General features: G+C 40.9%; 3 protein-coding genes across 3 annotated transcripts; 1 reads left to right on the forward strand and 2 right to left on the reverse strand.

Moving 5' to 3' along the window:
- Window positions 1-930: 930 nt before the first annotated feature.
- Window positions 931-6,851, reverse strand: LOC126405287 (inward rectifier potassium channel 2-like). The gene is made up of 2 exons (XM_050068951.1): window positions 6,722-6,851; window positions 931-4,520 (listed from the first exon to the last, which is right to left on the reverse strand). The coding sequence occupies exon 2, from the start codon at window positions 4,270-4,272 to the stop codon at window positions 2,956-2,958; it is 1,317 nt and encodes a 438-aa protein (XP_049924908.1). The 5' UTR covers window positions 4,273-4,520; window positions 6,722-6,851; the 3' UTR covers window positions 931-2,955.
- Window positions 6,852-8,322: 1,471 nt separating this feature from the next.
- LOC126405357 (inward rectifier potassium channel 16-like) lies at window positions 8,323-15,621 on the reverse strand. The gene is made up of 2 exons (XM_050069056.1): window positions 15,483-15,621; window positions 8,323-11,388 (listed from the first exon to the last, which is right to left on the reverse strand). The coding sequence occupies exon 2, from the start codon at window positions 11,360-11,362 to the stop codon at window positions 10,214-10,216; it is 1,149 nt and encodes a 382-aa protein (XP_049925013.1). The 5' UTR covers window positions 11,363-11,388; window positions 15,483-15,621; the 3' UTR covers window positions 8,323-10,213.
- Window positions 15,622-18,649: 3,028 nt separating this feature from the next.
- On the forward strand, window positions 18,650-23,265 carry LOC126405748 (zinc-activated ligand-gated ion channel-like). The gene is made up of 9 exons (XM_050069647.1): window positions 18,650-18,748; window positions 18,847-18,992; window positions 19,250-19,294; window positions 19,372-19,478; window positions 19,571-19,740; window positions 21,378-21,493; window positions 21,777-21,987; window positions 22,085-22,222; window positions 22,333-23,265. The coding sequence occupies exons 1-9, from the start codon at window positions 18,685-18,687 to the stop codon at window positions 22,587-22,589; spliced, it is 1,254 nt and encodes a 417-aa protein (XP_049925604.1). The 5' UTR covers window positions 18,650-18,684; the 3' UTR covers window positions 22,590-23,265.
- Window positions 23,266-23,648: the final 383 nt, after the last annotated feature.

Consider the following 23,648-nt stretch of genomic DNA (forward strand, 5'->3'; position numbering starts at 1 on the left):
TCTCATGCTGGCAGAATGCAGCTCTGGATGGAAACTAACTAAAATTTGCTGACAGACGTGTCATACTGCAAACCCACATTCACCTCTGATACAACCATATCGATCTCATCCATTGCTTAACGGTGTTTTGTGCATATTTATGCTGGATTAGAGGAGCTGGAGGGGGGATCACACAATGCTGGCTGCATCCTGTTGTTATGTAATCTGTGTGTGTGCATGTGGGTTTGTAGACAAATCACAAAATCTCTTAAAAAGTGGGCAAATTCGGATCGATAAACAGCTGATAAGGACAGGATGATGTTTACTTTTGTACTTTTTTTTGGCTTTTAGAAATGTTAATTCTACAGTCCTGCTAATTCTACACATTAACACCATTCCTCAAGACTCTCCGGAGTGCAGAATACACTGATTTTCCACAGTTTACTAAAAGAGATTGGGAGAAGCGAATGAGGCGTTCTTTCCATTGCTGTCACTGAAAATGACTTCCAGCGGAGCCGACTGATATAGCATGGGGTCTCTATGGGCTTTCGCAGAGCTGGAGTGAGTCAGTTTGGTGAATTATAGTAAATGATGGTGTGAGCTCTGACAGCTAGCAGCCTGGAATTTGGGCCGCAGCTCCAAATTAGAGGAGCACAGCTAAAACAGTCGAGCGGGCCTCCAGATGTCACACATTTTGGGTCAAAATGCAAATCCTTGGAAAATTCTTGCACAGTAGATGGATGCAGATGCGGTGCTTAGTTCATGCAGAAGGCTGGCTGATAACTGTTGCTAAGTTAAAAGGTCACACAGTATCTGCTGAGACTGAAGCGTCGTTTACAATCAATGCATCAACTTCAATGATTTTTATTTTACTTTTTTATTGGAAAAGGACATAAACTTTTTTTTAACAACTGCCATATCAATATACAGTACTTGCATTATAATTTACAAAAGATAAAAAAAATCTGTACAGTCTCTGGTTTGTGCAGGAAGGTGGGAGGACCCTGGTAGAAAAATAAAGACCTAAGACAGGAGAATTTTCAATGTGAGAACAGATAAAATGGTTTCATTTAAAGGTCTGGTGTGTAGGATTACGTGGCATCTGGCAGTTAGTTTGCACAACTGAAACTTCTCGGTGGTGGACACAAAAATGCGAATGGTCCTTTCTAGAGCTAGTGTTTGATTTGTCCAGTCTGGGCTCAAGTAGAAACAACATGGCAAACTCTGTGGAAGAGGGCCCGCTCTGTATGTTGATATAAACGGCTCGTTCTGATGTAACAAATCACTATTCTTATTTTTAGATTGTTGCATACTAATGAGAACATAACTATGAATATTATGCACCATTTCTACCATTAGATGCCCCTAAATCATACACACTGGACCCTTAATGATTTCCTTACCAGAGAAGCAGTACAGTGTTCTGGCCTCCACTGATCCAAGCAAGAATGTGTCACAATAACTGCTCAAAAACATTAAAGCTCAATCTTGTGTAAGACTGAAGTCAAGTGTGCTACATTGTGACTGTATTATTAATCAGCGGACTTGATCTTTAGAAAGCATGGGTCCATTTAGAAACAACAAACTTCACCCGCAGTGGTAACATGTGTCCAAATTCTGCACGTCTGCAGCACCAAGAACACTGATGTTAATATAAAGCAGACTAAAGTCAAAATCAACTAATTCAGTGTTTCAACAGCCAGCAGTCACTGTTAGATGAGGAACAGTTAGGGTTTTAAATCAACATCAACTAACAGATGAGTTACGGTTGTTGTCTCCTATATATATGTACACATTTGGCTTTGGGTTATTAAACAGTTACTACTGTTCTGGGGGGGTAAATTCTCTGGTGAGGAAAAGAAAGTGCACTAAAGCTTTGGAAAACACACTGACAGGATCATGCTCGTCTACATCTAGAAATAACATTATAGACTGCATCTTCAAAATGGATACTTTAAAAGACAAATAATACATTTTGGCTTCTAGATTTCCCTCTAAACGTACAATATGTAACTTAGCAGCACTTATCATCAACATTCGTAACCTCGGCTCAGGGTACCTGTCACGCTCCACCACTGACTGTATTGCACATCAGAACATGAAAACCCGCAAGGAGTGTCAGTATACTGCACAGTAAATCACCTCTTAGTGCTTCTTCTTCCTGTGACATCTATTGCAGTGTGTGCTCAGAGTGCCTCCACCAGTACTGAGACTTTTGTAAAGGCACACGTTGCAAAAGATGCTATACTTCGACGAGATAATGGGTTGAGGAGCGTAGTGTACTTGTGCTCGTAATCTGTGCGAGACATCTCTTTCCTGCGTCACGCCATGAGAACAACACCAAGACCACCACGCCGAACAGGGCTGTAAATATACTTTGCTAAGAGACCAGCTCATTAACAAACAATAGCCTGTTTTTTAGGAGCCTTTAAAACAAGATTCTTGACCTTATAATTAGTAAAAATATATTCAAATTTTGGTTGGCAAATCTCAAAGTTTCAGGTTCAAATCTTTTTTTTGAATCTATATTTAATTATTTAAGCCAGTCACCATCTTATGTGCAATTAGGCCTCAAAATAAGACCTATTATTACCAGGATGCTCAATGCAAAATGTGCAAACTGCACATAAATTAATTAGAAACTGTATTTCTCTTGTAAACATAGCAATTTCTCTGAACCCAATTGGCTATTCTGCTGAAATATATTAAGGAGGGAAGACTGCACTAAGTAGAAGTGAAGGCGTCTAGCCCATTTTGTCCCTCAGGCTCTATGCAACCAGTTCATTTATCACCACTTTCACCAAAAACAGTATAACATGTCTGGATTCCCATGGTGTCTTGTGCGTGAGCTTCTGCATAGAGAACTTCATACTCTAATCACAGTCTTTTACAAACTGTCATGCATAATAAACAACAGCAATCGGGACCAAATTCAAGCTAGTTTGATCACTGTGGTACCCTTCTTCACCCCTGCAGTCATATTTCTGATTCTGCTGTCAAAGGCCTTGATTCTAAAGGCAAAGAGTCCAGATTGCATTCAGAGTCTGACACCATGTCTGTGTTTGTGTCCTCGAGTGCACAGACCTCAGCACCCCTTATCTCCCTGTTTTCCTCCTCGTCGAACTCCTCCTCCATCTCGACTTTTTCGAGTGCCACCTCGTTCTCGTAGCAAAAGGAGTTCCTCGAGCTGGAGGCGTCGGATTTTTTCTCTGCTAGTTCCCTGGCACTACAGTGGGGTGTGCTGGGCACCTCGTAGGTGTTGTCAAAGCGAGAGTAGTCCACTTTGTAGTAGTTCTTTTCTTCAAAGAGCACCGGCTCGAAGCGGTAGCCCCAGAGGATCTCGCTGGCCACATAGGAGCTCCGACACTGAGTTGTCATGGCTGTAGCTTCCACCATGCCCTCCAGAATCACAACGATCTCAAACTCTGATGTCTCCAAATCCTGTTTGCTCATCTCATAGAACGGGCTGTCCTCATCAATCTCGTGCACAATGGTGATTGGAGACACCAGGAAGATTCTGTCGATGCCACTGTCAAAGCCTACATCAATGTCTACCTGATCCAGGGGGATGAACTCTCCCTCTGCGGTGGTGCGGGACTTGAGTAGCTGGGCCCTGACGTGGGCCTCCACCAGGTGACTCTTCCTCAGGTTTCCCACGCGCCACATCAGACAAAGTTTACCGTCCCTCATGGCCACTGTGGCATAATGGCTGAACACTAGGGTCTCATTCCTCTTTTTGGGCTTGGCCATCTTGGCCATGACAGCACCGATGATGAAAGCATCAATTATGCAGCCCACAATGCTTTGGAAGACGACCATGAAGACAGCGACAGGGCACTCCTCTGTCACATAGCGATAACCATAGCCAATAGTGGTTTGTGTCTCCACTGAAAACAAGAAAGCAGCGGTGAAGCTGTCCACATTGGAGACACACATCTGAGTCTCATTCTCTAAGTCCCCGTAAGAGAGTGCCACTACCCAGAACACAAAGCCAAAAAACAACCATGACAGCAGGAAAGAAAGGCAGAATATGAGCAGCATCCAGCGCCAGCGGATGTCCACGCAGGTGGTGAAGATATCTGCCAGGTACCGCTGGCCCTTCTCACTCATATTGATAAACTGCACATTGCAGTGGCCATCCTTCCTGACAAAGCGGCTCTGATGTTGGTGCTCTGTGTGCACCTTGTTGACATTGCCATTTCCGTAGCCATTCGGGACGGCAATAGCAGCCAGCTTCATGCCATCTTCCTCGGAGGACACAATGCTGTAACGGTGGCTTCGCACACTCCCCATCGCTTCCGCCTGGGAGGGCTGGGCCGATTCTGCTTTGGAAAACAGTCTAAGTTTTTGGTAGAAGCGTAGGAGAAACAGTTTTGAATTATCCTGGGGACAAACTCAAGCGGAAATCGTGGAGAACAGGACCAGATCCTGCAGGGAACAGGGGAGAGCGGGCCTGTGCTTCTGCAGGCGTGCTGTGCACCTTTCGTGAGGGCAGGTCACTCCTATCCGACGGCTGCTTTGGACCTCATCAGTGAAGTGGGCTGTGGAAATTACAGAGAGAGAGAGAAACAGTTTTAAAGTAATTGACAGGAGGCAGAGCAAAGATCACTGTATGTGGGTGTGTGGTTACCTGTTGTCTAAATAATGCAGTGTACACTCAAAGTGAGCTGAGCTATTCTTGCATACACAGAAAATGTCCATACAGTGTGTGCGGTGCAGTAAGAAAGCACATGGAATGCATTGTGTATTATCAGTAGTAGATTAAAAATATGATTCAAGCACTTAGATAGCTGACAAAGTGGGAAAGGATGTTTACCCTGCTTAATGTAAGTATTAATTAGGCAGGTCAGTCCATGGGGAGTTGAGTCAAATTACAGATCAAGTCCATGTTAATCCAGCTAGCCACTGGATCAAAGTAGCAGCTCTGTGCAGATGCTTCTTTAAACTCTGCACAAATCTGCACATGTAAGTGAGAAAGCAATGCACGCAATTATAATGTGATGCATGCGTGAAAAAACTTACAGCATGTTCAGTAATTAATTATTACATTTAATGCTGTTTAATCTCAGTTATCAAGAACACAGCTTCAGTAGCACATGTAGCCAAAACTAATACACAATCACAGTTTGCATCACTACATCATGGAACAAGATTTAATTAACCTAACAGCATTTCAGAGAGGACGGGTCTCTTTCTCTGAAAGCAACAGTAACCTTGCATCATATGCAACGGAGCAGCAAGGACAGCTAAATTAGAAAAGCTATTGACTCGGCGTGTGTGGCCTGAGAGGTCCATTAAAATGCAACACCACAGGCTACGAAAGGCCATGGTCAGCCAGACATGCTCTGCTAGTGCCAAAACAACTCCCCACCTCCACTTTTGCAACTGTCTCATCTGAGGGTCACGATTGTGTCATAGTGAGAAGATCCATAAAACCCTCATGGACTTTTTCAGTAAATGTTCTGAAATAAAGCTTTGATTTTGTTTTAAAATCACAGCACAGACGTCAAAAAGGAAACTTTTTGTTGACTTTGGTCATTTTTTTTTTAACCCACTGTCTACTTGTGTGCATGTTAAAGTCATGAGAAGTCATGTGGGATAAGACGTGAAGGACGTGGTACTAAATCCCCATGCATCATATTTGTTTTTCTCAACTAATGATGTCACTGCTTGGTCGACTACAAATAGCAACCGATCTGGCACACTATTGGGAATATGGAGGCTCCATTCATTCACAGCTCAGATGATGCCAACTAAATATACATGATGTATTACAGCGATATTATATTGTACTGGAAACTGTATTCATTTCATAATTGCTTCTTTTATTCACAAATTACTTACATTTTCTTAGAGAGAAGGGAATCTTACAAGTATAATATGTAGTATCTAGTGAGACTGCACAAAAGCATCAAATGCACCTTTACAGAGAAGTAAGGATCAAACTATCCAACAAAAAGTGAGCATTTGTGTGACACTTTTCTCTAAAGCACCCTGCAGTCACCAACCAGCACATACATTTTTAACACCGCTGACCCCCAGTGTGAGTCAAACCTCTAACTTCTGTGGTGTTAATGCGCTGACATTGATCATTAATACACACTAAGGTCACTCTCTCCTCCCCTCGGCTGCAACTGTGCTCTTTGTCACTGGGCTTTTATCCGCTCACTATATATCACATCACTTATTACTGCAGGTTGGTACGTGGTGACAGACCGAGGCTTCCACAGGCTGCACAACCTGTGATTGTTTGTTTTGCATGTGTTCTCAATTAGAGCCAACAGCTGAGGCAGATGGAAACTAGTTACATAAAGCTGCTCTATTTTTTATTACACCAATCAATAACTATGGCCAATCAGTCAGCATATAGCATCTAAGCCTCTGCAACACGTATATAATAGAAGCCTATATATAGTTTTGCAGACATTTGACATATTTGTTTTAAAGTCATATTTATCATTTTTACTGAAGGGGCAAGTATAGTATTATAAATTCAAATAAATTAAATAAGGATGGGGGCAATAGCTAAATCTCAAATGGCACAAGAAGAAGCGTCTAATAATAATAATAATAATAATATTAATAATTAGGCTAATAATAATAATACTTTTCCTGAATTGAAATTAATTAAAAGGACATCAGTTTAAGCATTTTGCGTTGACACTAGCAGTTATGGTAGAGTAAGCTATATTTCCAACTCCACATCTCTCTCGTCAGTACAGATAAATCTTATCACACCTACCTGTTGGTCCTCGCGGCGCAAATCTGCCGTTTCCTTGTTGTAATAAGTCCCATATGCACCCTGCGTCCCTTTTCTTCTCGCTGCTCTTTTATTATGCTCACTTAGCTTCCCGTCTGGCGCTGCAAATTCTGCCATAACCCTCCCCAGCAATACTGAAGATGATGTTTGTCGTTGCAAAGACAGACTTTAAAAACACGTGTGCTCCTCCCCGCCCCTGTTGGCAGCGGTGGCCAATGGGAAGCAGCAGCGCCTGTTTGAGGGTCTGAGCCCGCATGGAGGGCTCAGACCCTCACATTGTCTGTGAGTGAGTGAGTGGATGACAAGGGGTGTCAAACCTTGTTATTTCTCACAGAGACGCTGAAAACATGGAGAAAAGCGTCAGTTTGAGCGCAAAGCATCTGCAGAGTTGCTGCAAAACTGCACTTGTGAAACTGGTCAAACATGTCAACCACAATTGGAGTTTAAACGTCACGAGACAATGTTTGTCCTTTTCTGTTTAACAATCAAATATAGTTTGTGGTGAGGAGTACTTTTATTGTGAAATCTGTGACTTTCCTAAATGAGAATCACTGCTGGAGTGATATTGAGTGCACTCAGTGAACACAAGGTGGCAGTGTGGAGCTGCAAACTGGATCAACTCACCCAAGTGCTGCCATAACATTGTGTGATTAGTGTTATCACACGAGATGCACAGTCATCTTGATATTACAGATACTTGCTCACCAAATGTATCCAAATAATTTTTTTCTGGTTTTAGTTAATTAGGATCCCCCACCAGCGAGCACACTGATGTCAGCTAGTCTTTCTGGGACTTGACGCAGTCTAACAAGCAGTCATGTAGGCAGGCTACATTATATCCTCCTGAGACCAGAACTTTTGTTTGCATTTTTTATTTCTCCTCACTATTTGGGATCAATAGGACGCAATAAGTAAAAAAAAAAAACCTAAACATTGTCTATGATAATTAAGTCCCAATGTCCTCAAACGAGTACTTCTTAGTTAACAGTGTCTTATCTTGTTACTGTTGCTAAAATTGGTCAAATTTGTTGCCGTATCAAACTACAATAAAATTGGTCAAATTTGTTGCCGTATCAAACTACAAACATTATTAATCATAAATGAAAAAGTTTTCACCATAAAATGTGATCAGGTTTTGGACCTTGTTCACTTTTGTGTCGGGATCAGCTGCAGACTGACTTGGCAGAGATGGCTGCCATCTTGTTTTTACATGGATTAGTGTATTGTGCAAATTATCCTTCACGAATCGAAACCTTGTCACAACTTTTACTTTGTCTACATAGTCAAGTTTGATTGTCTTCTTTGCGCTCTGCCAGGGCCACTAGATGGGACAAAAAAGTGTCCATGGACGAGGACAACGGGTCTAAGTTAAGTAGAATGAAGTATAAGGTCAAGTAAACCCAAAATGTGATGTCCTTATATAAGGACACAGGGTCTCAGGAGGACATACATTAAGACATACCAAAAACAAGAAAAAAAATCCCTTTTGAAATGTTAGACACTGCAAACAAAAATCACCAAGAAAAATTAATAATTTACATAATTTCATTTAATTTACTGTTCCATCATACAGTTTATCTCATTAAAAAGCTAATTATTTATTGAAAACAGCTCTAATATATATTTTTTTTAATAAATACAAAATACTGGTATTAGAAAATGTATTTAATTAAAATAATTTGTTATTGAAAAATACAAAAACACAATATTTACAAACTGGTATTATCACATTTTAGGCATTTAGTAGCCTCAGTATTGCTCTGACCTCAAAGGTTCAATGTGTTAGATTTTGAACATTAATATAGCAGCAGCTATTTGCTATGTAAAGATGTGGTCAAGTAATGGCGTCCTGAGCAGAGAATGAAGTCACACTCCCGCTGTGTTTGCTGTTATCAGAGCTTCTCTGCTCTTTGTTGAGGTAGCCAGGCCAGCCACACGTGCTTGTGAGCTCCTGTGACTCCCTGAGTGTATATCCTACTGGCCAGCTAATCGCCATTGCTCTGCACTGCGCTCATATGGCAGTTAAGGATAATAATGCCATTCTGACCAATGGTGGCAGGACGGTGTTGTTGCGAAAGCATAACACCCACCTTCTGCTCCATGTTAACACTGTTAGCTCTGTCAGCACTGTTGCCGTTGTTAGCACTGTGAGCAGTGTTAGCCTAAGACGATTCCAGCCCAGACTCTGAATGTCGTAGGCTATATGGCACCTTTACCACCCTGCATTGATGAGCTCTGACATTTTCCCACATCATCGATTTGAGGTGGCCAATCAGGATATATCGGGAGTGTAAGCCTGTGAATTCGGGAGTGCATGCTGGGTGGTTTCTGTCAGTCAAAGCGACCCCTTACTGACTGAGTAAACAGCCAACTGAAACACAAAGTAAAGTGGACAAAGTAACGTACGATGTCCTTTAGATGACAACAAGACTGAGCCTTTTTCAAGAGCGATAAATATAAGAGCAGTGGAGTGAGGACATTTCTAAGATCAACTTTACAAGCAACTTACTGGTGCACAAAACACTAAACGACCATTACAGCAGAGTATGATACAGTACATAATAGTAGAGAAGAAATGAGAGAACCCCCCTCTCACCGATACCAACAACAACAACCTAAAAATAAAGTACTCTCCTTTGTGTACCCTCCAACCCTGCAGTCCAGGGAACACAAATATAATAGGGTAGTTCACAGTGAGCATATTGCTGTGATGGGATTCACTTGCATAAAGCCAAAGACTGTGGGCTATAGGGTAATTGTTGTACATGGGGATACAAAAGTGGTCTTATTTGAGAATAAAATGACATATTAACTAATATATTTTAAGTATTTCGAGTGTAAGAGTACAAGATTTGAAGGACTTTTTTTACAAATTACATCTTGTTTTTTTCTGTCCAGCAAAATACAAATAATAAAATACTTAAAAGTATGATTATAACAGCAAACACGTTTTAGAGTTTTACAAAAACAGCTTTTGTTTGACTTACATTTATGGATTTTATTCATCTTACACAACGGCAAGGTGGTGTAGTGGTTAGCATTGTCGCCACACAGCAAGAGGGGCCCTGGCTCGAACCTGGGATGGGGGAGCTATTCTGTGCGGAGTTTGCATGTTCTCCCTGTGTCAGTGTGGGTTTTCTTGGGGTACTCCGGCTTCCTCCCACAGTCCAAAGACATGCAGGTTAACTTGTGACTCTAACTTGCCCAAAGGTGTGAATGTGAGTGTGAATGGTTGTCTGTCTCTATGTGTCAGACCTGTGATAGTCTGGTGACCTGTCCAGGGCGTACCCTGCCTCTCGCCTAGTGTCACCTGGGATAGGCTCCAGCCCCCCCACGACCCCCAACAGGATAAGTGGTTACAGAAATAGAAATAAAATTCATCTAACACATAAAAAACAGGCTGTAAACACTAAAGTTACACATAAATATATTTACAAGAGCACATCTTATCACATTGTCCATCACATGCCCACTTTACAAACAGGTCTGCTGCATCACCTCTTCAATGATGTCAGGATTCACATTGCAAGCATGTCCGTTGCTCATGGTTGATGCAATGAGAGGACCACTGGTCTCACCCCCCTCTGTCGGACGTTCCCTCCTGTCAAACTCCTCTGCACTGAGCAGTGGCACAGGCACCCAGGTGGTCACATTGAACAAAGCGTAATCCACCTTGTAGTGCCTCTTGCCCAGTTTCAACATGTCCTGGAAGCGCTGTCCCCAGCGGATGTCTGCTGGTGTGTAGGAGGTTCGTGTCTGGTGGAGCATACCCGTCGAGTCACCAGTGTAGGTGAAAGACACCACCAGTTCAAAGTCGCCCCCCAGCAGGTTGTCAGGGCCCAGGCTGTAGAGAGGACTGCCAGGCTCCAGTTTATGGATGATGGTGGTCGGTGTGGCGAGGACAATGTCTCGATTCTGGATGTGCAGTTCCTCATATGACATCACAACAGTCCCAGCTGGCTGTTTCACATGGCGGACTACCATGGCTCTGGCAACACCCTCCAAGATGTGATTACCCCTGAAGTCCCCAACTCGCCACGACAGACACAGAACCCCGTCTCGTAGGTTGACCACTGCACAGCTACTGAAACCAACCGTCTGAGCTCTCTTACGAGCTGAAGCCATTTTGGCAATAACAATACCGATGACGATGGTGTCAATGAGGCAGCTAAATACATCTTGAACTGTCACCACAATTATTGCCACGATACAGTTCTCGGTCATGCCCCTGAAGCCATAGCCAATAGTCGCCTGGGTCTCCATTGAGAACAGAAAGGCCGCAGTGAAGCCACGCACGTTCTCCACGCAGGGTGCGCTATCTACATCGTCAGTGTCCCCGTGTACATACGCTATGAGCCAATAGCAGAGACCGAAAAACATCCAAGAGAGAATGTAAGAGAGGGAAAAGACGAGGAACATCACCCTCCAGCGGATCTCCACAAGAGTGGTGAAGATGTCCACCAGGAACGGGCTCCAGTGTCCGGGGGCCTTCTGGAAAACCACCAGGAACCTTCCATCCTTCTGCATAAAGCGCAGCTGCTTGTCCTCATTTTGCATGCCCAGTGTATGGATTGTAGTGTTGTAGGTATCAATGACGATCTGCTCGTCCCTTTCCGTGCCCATTATGACCACAGCTACCTTTCAGTCGCCTGTAGGAATACAGAGATGGAAATGCATGTTAGGATGACAGTCATTTAACCACAGGCAGGAGGGACGGCGATTTACTCATTACATATGACTGAAATGTAAAAGGCTCTCAGACTTGTTTGTTGAGCCGAACTCTTCATGTTTGAGCAAGCAGCTTCGGTCACCTCATGCCTTGGGCTATGAGCAGCAAATGACTTGAGCTCTGGGTGTGAAAAATGTACTTCAAGAGCACAACTTTCTTACTGGTTGATTATTTACTAAGTTCCATTATAGTCTGGAAACTTTCCAAATCAGCTAAAGGCTCTCTGTAAACACTTTGTGTTAAAAACCAAATGTAATCATGCAGAGGATTCTGTTCATTCAGCTTGTTGTGTGTGACAAATAGAAGAGGTAGCGATTTCATTTGTTATTGCTTATTTCTTTTTTTAGTCTATTTTTTTCTCAATATGTATCTCTTCTGGGACTTTGATGCATTGTAGGTCAGTTGTTTTTCAGATTTGTCAGTGCACCATGTGTTTGTAAACACTGATCAGCATGTGGAATTAGACAATATACATCAGAATTTTTATAGTCCATTCATAGTGTTTCCGTTTGTTGACAGCCAGAAGTGAATTCATGTCCCTGAGAAGAGCACCAGCTAGCAAGAAGCACTATAATCTTTTTGATTACTTTTAGCAATGTCTGCTACTTTGCCAACTAAATTTTTTTTGGATTTCCCTGTTTAGTTACTTTCATCTGTTATGTTGGTCAACCCGGTCTCACACCGAAGTCATCAAAATCCAGCGCTTGGGCAGTGACTTGCGGCGTCAGACACTGACAAAAACAGCCATCCTTTAATGTTAGCATGATATGCACCCAGTCGCTGATATTATTTTAATGGCACTCGGCGGCATCAGGGGGAAACGCGGATGGACAAGAACGTAAGTTAAGGTGATGAAAGTCTGAATTGGGTGGGAAGGGTGGTGGATGGTTCCAACAAACACCAACTTCCACCCAGGAGAGCGGTGTTCATGGTTTTCCCCAAACCCAAGCATGTGCGTTAGTTCTTGGAAGAAAAAAAATACTGGAATTTGCGTAGTTGTACTGACGTAGAGCGTTTATTTTGAAAGAGACTGTATGTAAACGGTAAATTTCCTGTGAAAACGGAAGTGCATTCTGAAAGAAGACAATGCATGTAACAGGCAGAATTTGACGCGGTGTCCCAGAACGTCAACAACCAACGCAGCCAGGGTACCTTTCATGTCATATCTGGACATAGAAAGTCCATGATATTAACAATATTAATAATAGGAGCCGTATTTAAGTTTATTTGTCATCACATAATTTACTGATTTTCCATATTTGTCTTTGTAATATGTGCACCCTCAAAAGGTGGCGAGGGCGCTGTCCTTTAAGTTGGCGTGTATGGTGCATAGCAGAAAGAAGGCTGCGAGTCTGACACACACTGCACCTGCACTCTCCCTGTGGTGCGAACAAAGGAAACTGGAATAGGGTTTCAGGGGAAATCCCAATCTTTGAGCCATATTTAGCGACCTGCAGTCCCTGGGCGAGAACAAACAGAATAATTACAACATTTATTGCAACATCATTAGTAACTCACACTAGCAGTTACATAAACAAAACCACAAGCGCACTTCAATATCTAATACAGCTGAATGTTAAACTGTGACTTCACTCAGTAGGTATTCTATATGTTAAACTGAATCGTTTTAATGCTAATTTTATTAACTGGACCCATTAAACTTAAAGGGGCCTCTCTGCCCTTCACTGCTCATGTTCCCTTTGGTATGTTGGTTTCCGTCAAGGCTATAGGTGACACATAATTGAAGGTCATTAGGACACTGATGACATAATATGTGATAGATAGATAGATAGATAGATAGATAGATAAGATTAACGAAGGCTTTGGGTCAGGGAAATCTAACCCTCCACGCAGCGAGGAACCTCTTTTTAATCAGTTTGGCTTATCTCTTTAGTTAGTTGGCAAAGTCTGTTACCTTCCAGATGTGACCCAGGACAATGGCAAGCAGGGGTCACACAGCAGGCTTTTGACAGTAGTCCTAAACTGAGTTAGTCAGAGAAATAAAAACAAAAGAATGTACAGTACTCTGTGTCTGTGTTTATAAAAGTTCTTTATGGTTTTGCCCCAAGTGGCTGTAAGCCAAACATGTATAGACAAAATAAAATACAAGCACAGTATATGTATATATGTCGTTACTCCACAAGCCCTCCGAAAGTATGTCTCGGTTAATTAAGCAAAACCTTGACCTCTATTTTTGTTCTCATGAGGGTAAATTATTATCCTCTAACCACCTCTAACAGCTTTCACCTACAAATGTTTTCTCAGATGTCAAACTTTAACCGCACACCTTCTTTTCAGTCACACTTAAAATACAACACAGTCAGGACACTGTTATCACTTCCCTGTACTGTACTTCTTTGTAGTCTGACAGCTGTTTGAGGTAACACTGATGAAAGGCACGTTATCACTTTAGCTTACCCACTGATCAATATGTTTTTTAGAGCCACGTCCTTCCTTGCAAGAAGTCTGTTAAACTTTTATCTAGTTTTTATTGCTTAATTATGTCACCTGAGAACACGTAGGTGGTGTTTATCTCAGTTTATGATACATGGCTGCTTAGGGGTTGCAATAGTGCCAAGTGCAGTCTTCGCAAAAATATTTAGAGACTGACAAAGTCACAGATTGCGGAAACATGAGCTGTCGTGCACAGAACTTTTAGGAGCAAAACTGCTTGTACACAAGTTTTGTGTTTCAAAAAAATCTCAAAAGATCCATAAATCAAATAAAACAAAAATGATGAGACCAAAAAAGCTCTCAAAATTGAAACATGCGTAAAATTACTGATTTATTTTGCATTGCCGAATATGCCACAACAATGTTGCAGCAGGTGGTGATGGTGTTTAATAAATGAGTTGAGGAAAATGCACTGCAAAAATAGCAAGTGACCAATTCAGCATCCCATAAGTGAGTGAATCCTTGGCACATGAGCTGCGGTGTCACAGGTCTCAGACTGCTGATTTCTACACAGCAATCACTGAGTTCATGAGACAGAAAGAAACAGGTTACAGCACAATCAGGTCAAAGAAAAGGGTCAATGGGGCCCACCTGCCCACCCCACTTTATGATATAGTTACAAAACGAGCACAGAATATTACCAAGACTAGCCTGCGTTGCTACAGTTTGATGGTTCTAATATTTTCATGTCTATATCAACTCAACCTGTGTATAGTCTATGTGTAACCTTTTATTTGTCTTTTTGAATCCTTCTGTATGACACTCTGAGCTCCTGAAACTGCAGTCTGTGCTATATGAGAGCACAGTGGACTGATAAACTCGAGTCTGAATGTTGACGTTAATGTCATGATTCCTACAGAATTACCAGATCATGGCTACAGGAATTAATTGTGTTATATTTTGTTATTTGAGTTTAAATTATGTCACAAAGAAAAAGGAAATAAATTAAAATGTTCCCATGCCATGATATCTTTTATGATGTTTCTTCATTTCATTAATTGCTGTTGTATTTGTTGTCAACAAATTAATTTTATGGCGTCTAATTATTCTTTTATTTTTATTAATTTATTTAACAGGGACAGTGCACAGCTACTTAGCTGCACCAGAGTTAGCTATAAGCTGATTTTCATCTGTAGTCCCTGGGCAGGAAACAGAGAATAATTTCTCTGCTAAAAGACACTATTATATAAAAAAAAAACCACAGTTGCAAATGAGAACATGACACAACAGTTTCAGCAACGACAACAGCAAGACAACACAACAACAATAAAATTACAACATGAATATATAACAAGATTTCATTGTGTTAGATCAAGTGTTTGATAGCCATGATATCATCTTAGATTTACAACTTGTAGTTAATTATTTCCCTACTTGCTGGCTTGACCCTGCTAATATCTCATAGTAATATCCTTTAGATTTAGATTTAGATTAGACTGGAAGTGTTTGTTGAAACACAAGTCTGATTATTTTCCCCTCTCAGCACAGAAAATTGAACACTCTATGTCAGAATTCTTGTTTAAGTCTTTTAAAAAGCATGTATTTTAATATTCCACTTACTTTCAGAGTAGAAGTTAGGTCAAGTGTCACAGAAGCCCATCAGTTCTGCCGAGCATTAAACGATGTGTTGCCACAGTGGAAGTCACCTCTGAGTTTGTTGGCCGCAGAGTGTCAGGGGCCGGCCTGGTCCTGAGGCAAAGTCCCATTTTCTTCTGATATCACAGCACGTCCCTCTGAAACCTCATTGGACAATCTGGAGGAATTTATGACCTATGGAATATTTCCGAGGTTCCTTCGGACAAGTACATCCAGTGTCTTCTGACTGTTTGCTTCTGGATGACGAAACAGAAATTGCATAATCTTCCACAAAATGATAATGGCAGAGGAATATTGATGGTTTGTAGGGTTGTTTTGCAGGTATGTACATTTGAGTTATTTCCGTCCGGATTTCCATGATTCATTAGACAGAAAGTTAACCTTTGCTCCATCAGGTGGAGACGCTGCCATTGGCACAAGGATTTGCTTTGTCTCAGTTGTCCGTAATTAGATTCTGATAAGAGAGATCACAGCTGAGCCGCCAGAACACACTTAACTTTTAAACCACATTTATTGCAGCCATAAGAGCATCTAAAGCTGTTGCATTGAGGTCAGCAACACCAAAACAACCCTGTTGTGTTTTTAAAAATAGAACATGACCACCCCCCCCCTCTCCTTCCCTTTGAAACTACCTGATTCATCACGTATTGGATGTTTCAGATGATGTGTGAAGACAGAGATAAGAGACATTCCTCCCCAGATAACCTGCAAAGATCAGTTCATCAGTTGTCATTTACAGGCATCAGATGAGTGTGAACAAAGGGAAAGAAAATAGTATTACTTCCTTTACTGCAGTACATGATAATGCCATAAACTGTAAAAGTACAGGAAGGTTGACTAATTATTTATCTGTTTACGTGTCCTGCACCATGTGCCACCTTACAAGACACTAAAGCAACATCTAACATCTCAGGAGATTCATTTATATAACAGAAATGTGAAGCTTAATATTACTGAAAAGATATTTCGCAGAAATCTTGACCAGATTAATGACTAACTACATATTAGATATATTAGTAAATTAATAGCACTATAAATAAAACAAGCGCTACAACATTTGCCATGAAAATTAAACAGAAAACGTCTATGATGTCAGCAGAAAAATGATGTTCTTATGCTATTAAGTAGTGGACATGTGGAAACATTACATGGTGGTAATATGTGGTAAGGTTTAGGCACAAACACCACTTGGTCGTGGTTAGGAAAGATCATGTTTTGGCTTAAAATACCCAGGTTAAGTGACACAATGCCTGCTGGAAAGTAGCAATGTCTTGGTTAAAAATCCATCACTTTTCATACTACTATCCTGGCAGGAAATGCAGAGATGTCTCAGTAAAAAACAACCACTTTATCTTGCTACAAAACACCACATGTGGTGCCAAAAAGGCCACTGGAAAGACAGAATTGACTCGCTAAATCACATCTGGTTTTGTTGTTTGTCGGTTTTGAAGAAAAGGTGACATGTCACCCGCCATCCTCTTGACCTCCTGGTGACAAAGAATATGTCTAAAAAATGAAAATGTAATGTTGCAGAAGCATAGCCTACAACATTTTCTTCTGGCGACGGGGCTGCAGCGGGACAGGGCAGCTTAGTTTTATTCAGAATGGGCTTCAGATGGATGAAGATATGAGCCAAGAATGCAGATATGAGATTTAAACCTGGTGTCAGATTAAGAGGAGATGTTATATTGTAGTATTTCCTTCATAAAACCTAAAGCAGATACCAAAAGAACAATGCATCTGTATTTCCCAGAGTATACAAGGTGCCAGAGGTGCCAGAGGAGAAGGAGGTCGAGCCTGCAGCGTGGAGAGCCTTTGAAACAGTGAAGGCTGTTGTTTGTCTGACATATTTTAGAGCAGAAGGTGATAACCTCAGAGGTGACTGACAATGATCAGGTCAATCAGGTATGACACAAATGTGACGTTCAAGATAAAGCACCTGTTTCCCAGTGGTCCAATAATCCAGGAAAAAGCAGACAGCTGAAAATTTTAGTTTTACAGAGTATAAAGGGTTTGATATCATTGTCAAAATGCCTTTTTCATAAAGCACTTCACTTGATTGGAGACACGCTAATAGCTGGCAACCTGTTGGAAATTTGTTTTAATCTACCGGAGATTGTTTTCGGTTCACTTTTGCAAACTTATAATGAATTCATTTTTGTCTTTGATTAGCGCTTTTAAAATTGTCCTTACTCTACATGCCTAGAGACCATCTTGCTGGGTGTTGCTGTGATCTTGGATCACCCCAGGATGCATCCAAGATGCAGCAGTCCGTGAACAAAACAAATTTGGGCCAGGGGCATAAAGTAGGGGTGGGGACAAAATACCTTCCAAGGTACTAAAATCTACTACGATAAGTGTCACATTTTGCCATGATCACACACACACACACACACACACACACACACACACACACACACCAGCTGTCTCTACGTTTTCATGGCACATAATGACACAGGCACCCATTAAACCACTCAAGATATCACCACAGAATGTGTCAAGATTGTAAATAACATTATTCGACTGATTATATGCAAAAATAACTCAATTTTGTGCCTTTTTCATTGAACATCTATGTATGCCTGTAAATCACTGAAAATATTGATAATCCATTATAAAATATTGATCATTTGATATGTACTTTTACATTTTTAAGGGGCCCACAGACACTAAAAGCCCCATAGAGTCATATTATAAAATCATCCAGCTGTCAAAACAAAGACACGCCGTCCCCGGAACACACTGAAACCACAGTCTTTGTCCTGTATCCACGACTAAGGGACTTTCAGGGTAAACCATGTCTCTGTTATTCAGTTTACTCTTTTGTCCAGCAGTCACAGGCCCATTGTAATGCAAAGTAGCATGACCTGGTATAACAACAAATAGAAGCTGGAGATAGCAGGTAAACAGACAGTATGAGTAATTGCATTTGTGTTCTGACTGTTTGCACAAGATCACTGAGGGATGCACTGAACGCTCACTGTAGTTAATCACGAGATGGTATTTTCTTACAGACCATTGTGGGTCGCTCATATTGTCTTGTTGTGTTGTGAGTACATGGGTAAACGTCACAGACAGGCCTATTTAAGTGTCATGCGAGGCGGAACGTAAAGGGATGACACACAGCTGTCAGTCAATGAGTCGTTTGTGAATTAAATTGTTAGACATGGTGAGATTTTCTACCCACAGCCTGTGGAAGGCAGTCCTCTTCCTGGGTTTACTAATTGTAGGTAAGTGTAAGCTCACAGCTCGCAAAACATTGTTTTAGGGAGAAATAGAGTGGGAGAAGTATTTCTAAATATATCGTAACAATTGTCTCTAATTTCAGGATGCCCACATGCTGAATCCACATGCAAATCACGCAGATGTCTGGCTGAAATTTTGGTCAATAAAAAGTTTGTATCTCAGCCTCAGTATGAAAACTGCAGCCAAATGATTATGGTGCCATTTATTGAGTACCAGACTCTGTCAGTTGTAAGTATCGTCTTATACATTTTAAAGTGGAGCTAACTTTTTAGACCGCTCATAGCTTGAGGAGAGCTCATTACTTTAATTATAATTACAGTTGGTGTTATTATTCCCAAGCTTTGTTAACATAAACCTGCTAAATATGTGTTGAGATCAGGTACAAAAAAAAGTAAAGGATGTCCTTTAACTGAGCAAGGATACAGATTAGTTTCCACCAGCACTCCAATAGTGTTGACACTGCCTAACCACATTTTTTTCATCAGGACACTAAGAATCTCCGCCTAAATAGTCGTCTGCAAGCCTCACTTGTAAGTTTCAAAATACGTACAAATGAACAAAAATAAAACAAAGAGTATGCTTCACTGATTTTGATTTGAAACCACAGAAATGGGAAGATCCTGAGTTGGCATGGGACACATCAGTTTACCCATATGATCAAGTGGTCCTGCCCGTAAGCAAAGTCTGGACCCCAGAGCTCCGTGTAACAAATGGGTAAGTTACATAATGTTTAGTAACTTACACAATTCTTACAAATTCAACGCACGATCTCCTCGATATCGCTCTGTTGTCTCTCACCTGTGTAGAATAACAACAACTATGAGGCACAGCTCGCATGATCTGCTGGTGATGAGTAATGGCACAGTGAAGCACAGTGTGATCATCACTGCCGAGGTGAACTGCGAGGTCAATCTTTTCAACTATCCCTTCGCTTGGGACGCATGCCCCGTTGCTATCCAGACTTGGTCAGGTGATGGTGAGTTTCGGAGCAAACTGGATGTTATCATTGTACATATCGGTGTTAATCCTGAAGATTTTGACTTATCTTCTTCTTATGCTTTTAAAAATGTGTCCTACTGTGTGAAATAACCATAAATGTATATTTTTTAAAAACACAAGTTGTTTGTAATCGTCCTGCCAAATTGTTTCATGCAGCTTTTTTTGTGGCAAACCCTCACTTCACCACATTGAATTCAGAATGCCACCAGTTTTACGCATAAAACATCTGTTTACAGTTAAGAGGAACGCAGAACCTTTATTTGCCAAAGGCTTTGACGTCAATTAGAGAGAGATGTATAGGGATATAGCCCTATAGAAGTCTTAGATGGGGCCTTGCAGCCCACACGCTGGGGTAAAGTGTTGGCATTGTACGTTTCTGAAAACCACGGATGTTACATCTGTATGTTTCATACGTATGATACAGTTTACTACATTTATATGAGCTAGAAAGAAAGAGCGTTTCCCTGACCATCGCGCTAAAGAAATAACCAACGCCATTGGAGTTGAGTAAAATTGTTTCAGCTGCACTTTAGATATTGAAGCATGTTTTGTTTACTGCACTTTAACAAAGTGGGAAAGCTAAGTAAGTTCCTAGTAAATCTGAATCTGAGCAGGCTTTAAAGCTGACCAGCTGCACCTTACTTTTTATTTTAATTGAGTAAAATTGTTTAAGCAGAAATTTATATTTATATTTTTCATTCAAAAAATGTGTTAAAAAACAGCAGGATTTTATTTTTCACTTTTATATTTCTATTTTCATTCAAACAATGTGAAAAAGCAGGATTTTATATATGTTTGTTTCATTCAAAAATTGTGTAAAAAGAGTTAACTGCTGTGGTGGTATGTTTTAATAAGGTTACCAATAAGTAAAAGATATTTAATAGCTGTCTATTTTTTTCATTACTGTACCGAAAAAAAACGAACCGTGACTTGTGTACCGAGGTACGTACCGAACCATGATTTTTGTGTACCGTTACACCCCTACCTAGTATGCTTGTGTGTAGCATGCTACTAGTGACGTATGTGACATATGTCGTGAGGAATCGTATGTGACATAATTCACATTACACTGGTGACAAAAGTACTTATGATGTCTTTCCTAAACCTAACCACAATGTTTTGGAGTAAAACTGTTTATTGGCGTTAGGGACATGTTTAAAACTGCTACTATAAGAATGGTAATGGTAATGTAAAGATTCAACATACCTGCTACATATGAAACACATGTAATACATCAATGGTTTGCAGAAATGTACAATGACAGCATTTAGTCTGGTATTTTGGGTTCGGCCTTGACATCAGTGGGAGACTGCGGTGAGAGCAGAGAGAGACAAAAGAGGTAAGGTGGTTAAAATATTCTTAAGTTATGGTTATTCCTAGACAGGGAGCTGCCCAAAGCCTGATTAACTGCTTTAGGTGAATGACTTAAAGTTTGAAAATGAAAAAAAATCTGTGAGTGTGGGGTTGGAAAGGAGTTTACAAGATCTCTGCAGCCTTTCAGCACCTCAATGTCCGACGAACTGTTGGAGGGTGAGCTGTGCATTGTGTAAAGGTCTGTTAAATTTCTTCAATAGTTACCCTTCAGTGTTTTAAAGAAGGCTTCATTTTATTCAGGATGTGGTACACTTTTGGAATTTGATCAATTGAAAATGGTCGATGGGACCCATGGAGATTGGCAGACTGACGATGTGTTCCTTGCCAGACAGACCGATGAACGCAATTACATCCTGGTAAGATCACAAATGTGTGAAATAGTAATTTATAATCTACATAATACAGGCCTTTATTATGAATGGCTGGAGCCTGTCACAGCTAACATATTCAGGAAGTAAACCCAAAAGCTAGAAACTTTTTTTGGTGTATGCGCTAGGTGAGCAATTCCATTTGACTGAATAGTTGCCATATTGGGATCTGGTTTCTATGGACCAGATTGGGATAAACAGCTCATTCTAAGGTAATGAAAACACAATGATTGTTATTTTTATGTGATTATAAACATTATATTCTCCTCAGGTGCAATTAAGCATCAAATACACCAACCCCTTCATAACATTAATGCTGCCCAGTATTCTGATCGTCCTGGCTGATGTAGTCAGCTTCGCCCTGCCTCTTGGAGGCGGAGAACGCAACTCTTTCAAGGTCACTCTTGTGCTCAGCTTCACCATGTTCCTCATCATCCTCAACGATCAGCTCCCTGGAGACAGCGCCTGCAGCCCCGTCATCCGTCAGTCAGCTCACACACAGACAGAAATACCCTCACCAACCAAATACTTCAACGGCATTACACTTTGATTCACTGAAACATTTTGTCTTCGCTGCAGGAACCCACTTCTGCATTTGTCTGGTCCTCTTGGTGGTGAGCATGCTGGCGTCCATGGTGATGACACGATTGGCCAAAGATGGCAGCCTCATTCTCTGCTGCTGCTCCTCAGTCCAGAGAAAAAAGAAAGACGATGAAGGTGAGGAAAACTTGACTGTAGTGACTGAGTAGGGTGTTTAGACACTCACAAAGTCTTGATTTTTCATAACACTGTATAACCTGCTCTGGCTGCGACTTTAATCCCTACAGAAGACAAAGCTGACATCAGTGTCGTTCAGGTGGATGGCACAGTGGAGAACACGCGAATGCTCCGAAAAGTGGTGAACTTCCTGGAGAATCTTGACGCACAGACACTGGAAAGTGAGAGACATCAAATGTTTGCCAACAAACTGGATAAGGCATTTTTCTGGCTCTATTTCATTTCGGCCATCCTCTACTTTTCTGCTATGACGTATGTGATGGTAAATTATAAATGCACAGTTAACCATTTTGATTTCTGGTACTAATGAAATGCATGTCGTTACTATAACGACAGAGTGAGCTGAAACAAATACGATCTTACCAATTCTAATTCAACATACAGATTCAAAGACTGATGCAGATCACAGCATACGTTTATCACATTCTCTGTATCTCAAACACTGTAGTGCTGATTTGTTTTTGTAGTTCATCTCTCGTGTCTGATAAAGATGTGTGTGTCAGCATATTTGTGGGAATTTACCAAATAAGAGAATTTCAGCCTTTTGATGTCATTTTAATCACATAAAGTATGTAAGTATATGGAATAGTTATTTAAAACTGGGGCATCTGCACAAAGGACAAAACCATGTTCCTCCAGCTCAATGTCTTTTTTTTTTTTTACGATGACCCATCTCACTTGGTTAAACACCTGTGCACAGTGTAACACAAGTACACTTTTGTATAATGGAGTCCATATTCAGTTGCAGACTTGCAGTCATTTGTTTCTCTGTGTAAACCTGTTCAGTCTCTGCAACCACTGAGTTCTAGCTGGTGGTTTTGTGTCCTTTCATTTCACAGTTCTAATTTTCTTTGCAATCAGTAAAAGTATCCACAATATATACCTCTGGTCTGTGCCATATGTGTCTTATTTATAGATCCTTTCAAAAGTAAAAATGGATGTGAGGGCATCCACTTCTATATTGTGTTAATTTCATTTTTAACATTTTCTCCGAACCCTTGAATTACTGGACAGTCCCAGAGGATGTTTTTTCTCCTGTTTCTGTACAGTTTCTCAGCATAATGCTGCAGCTGGTTCTTTCACATATGAATAAATAATAAAATGTGTATTAAAACATCTGCTTTCTTACATCCAGTCAAATTCTTTCCATCTTATCTTACTATATAATGATGAAAACTCTGTCTATGGGTGTGTCTGTGTGTCTGTTCCATGTTTTTCTCCTCACTGACTTGGTCAATCCATGTGAAATTTGGCACAGTGGTAGAGGGTCATGGGAGGATGCGAATGAAGCAATATTACATCAATTGGCCAAAGGGGGCGCTATAGCAACCCATTGAAATTGCAAACTTTGAATGGGCATATCTCA

Source organism: Epinephelus moara, chromosome 18, assembly GCF_006386435.1.
Source record: "Epinephelus moara isolate mb chromosome 18, YSFRI_EMoa_1.0, whole genome shotgun sequence".
Taxonomy (NCBI): Eukaryota; Metazoa; Chordata; class Actinopteri; order Perciformes; family Serranidae; genus Epinephelus; species Epinephelus moara.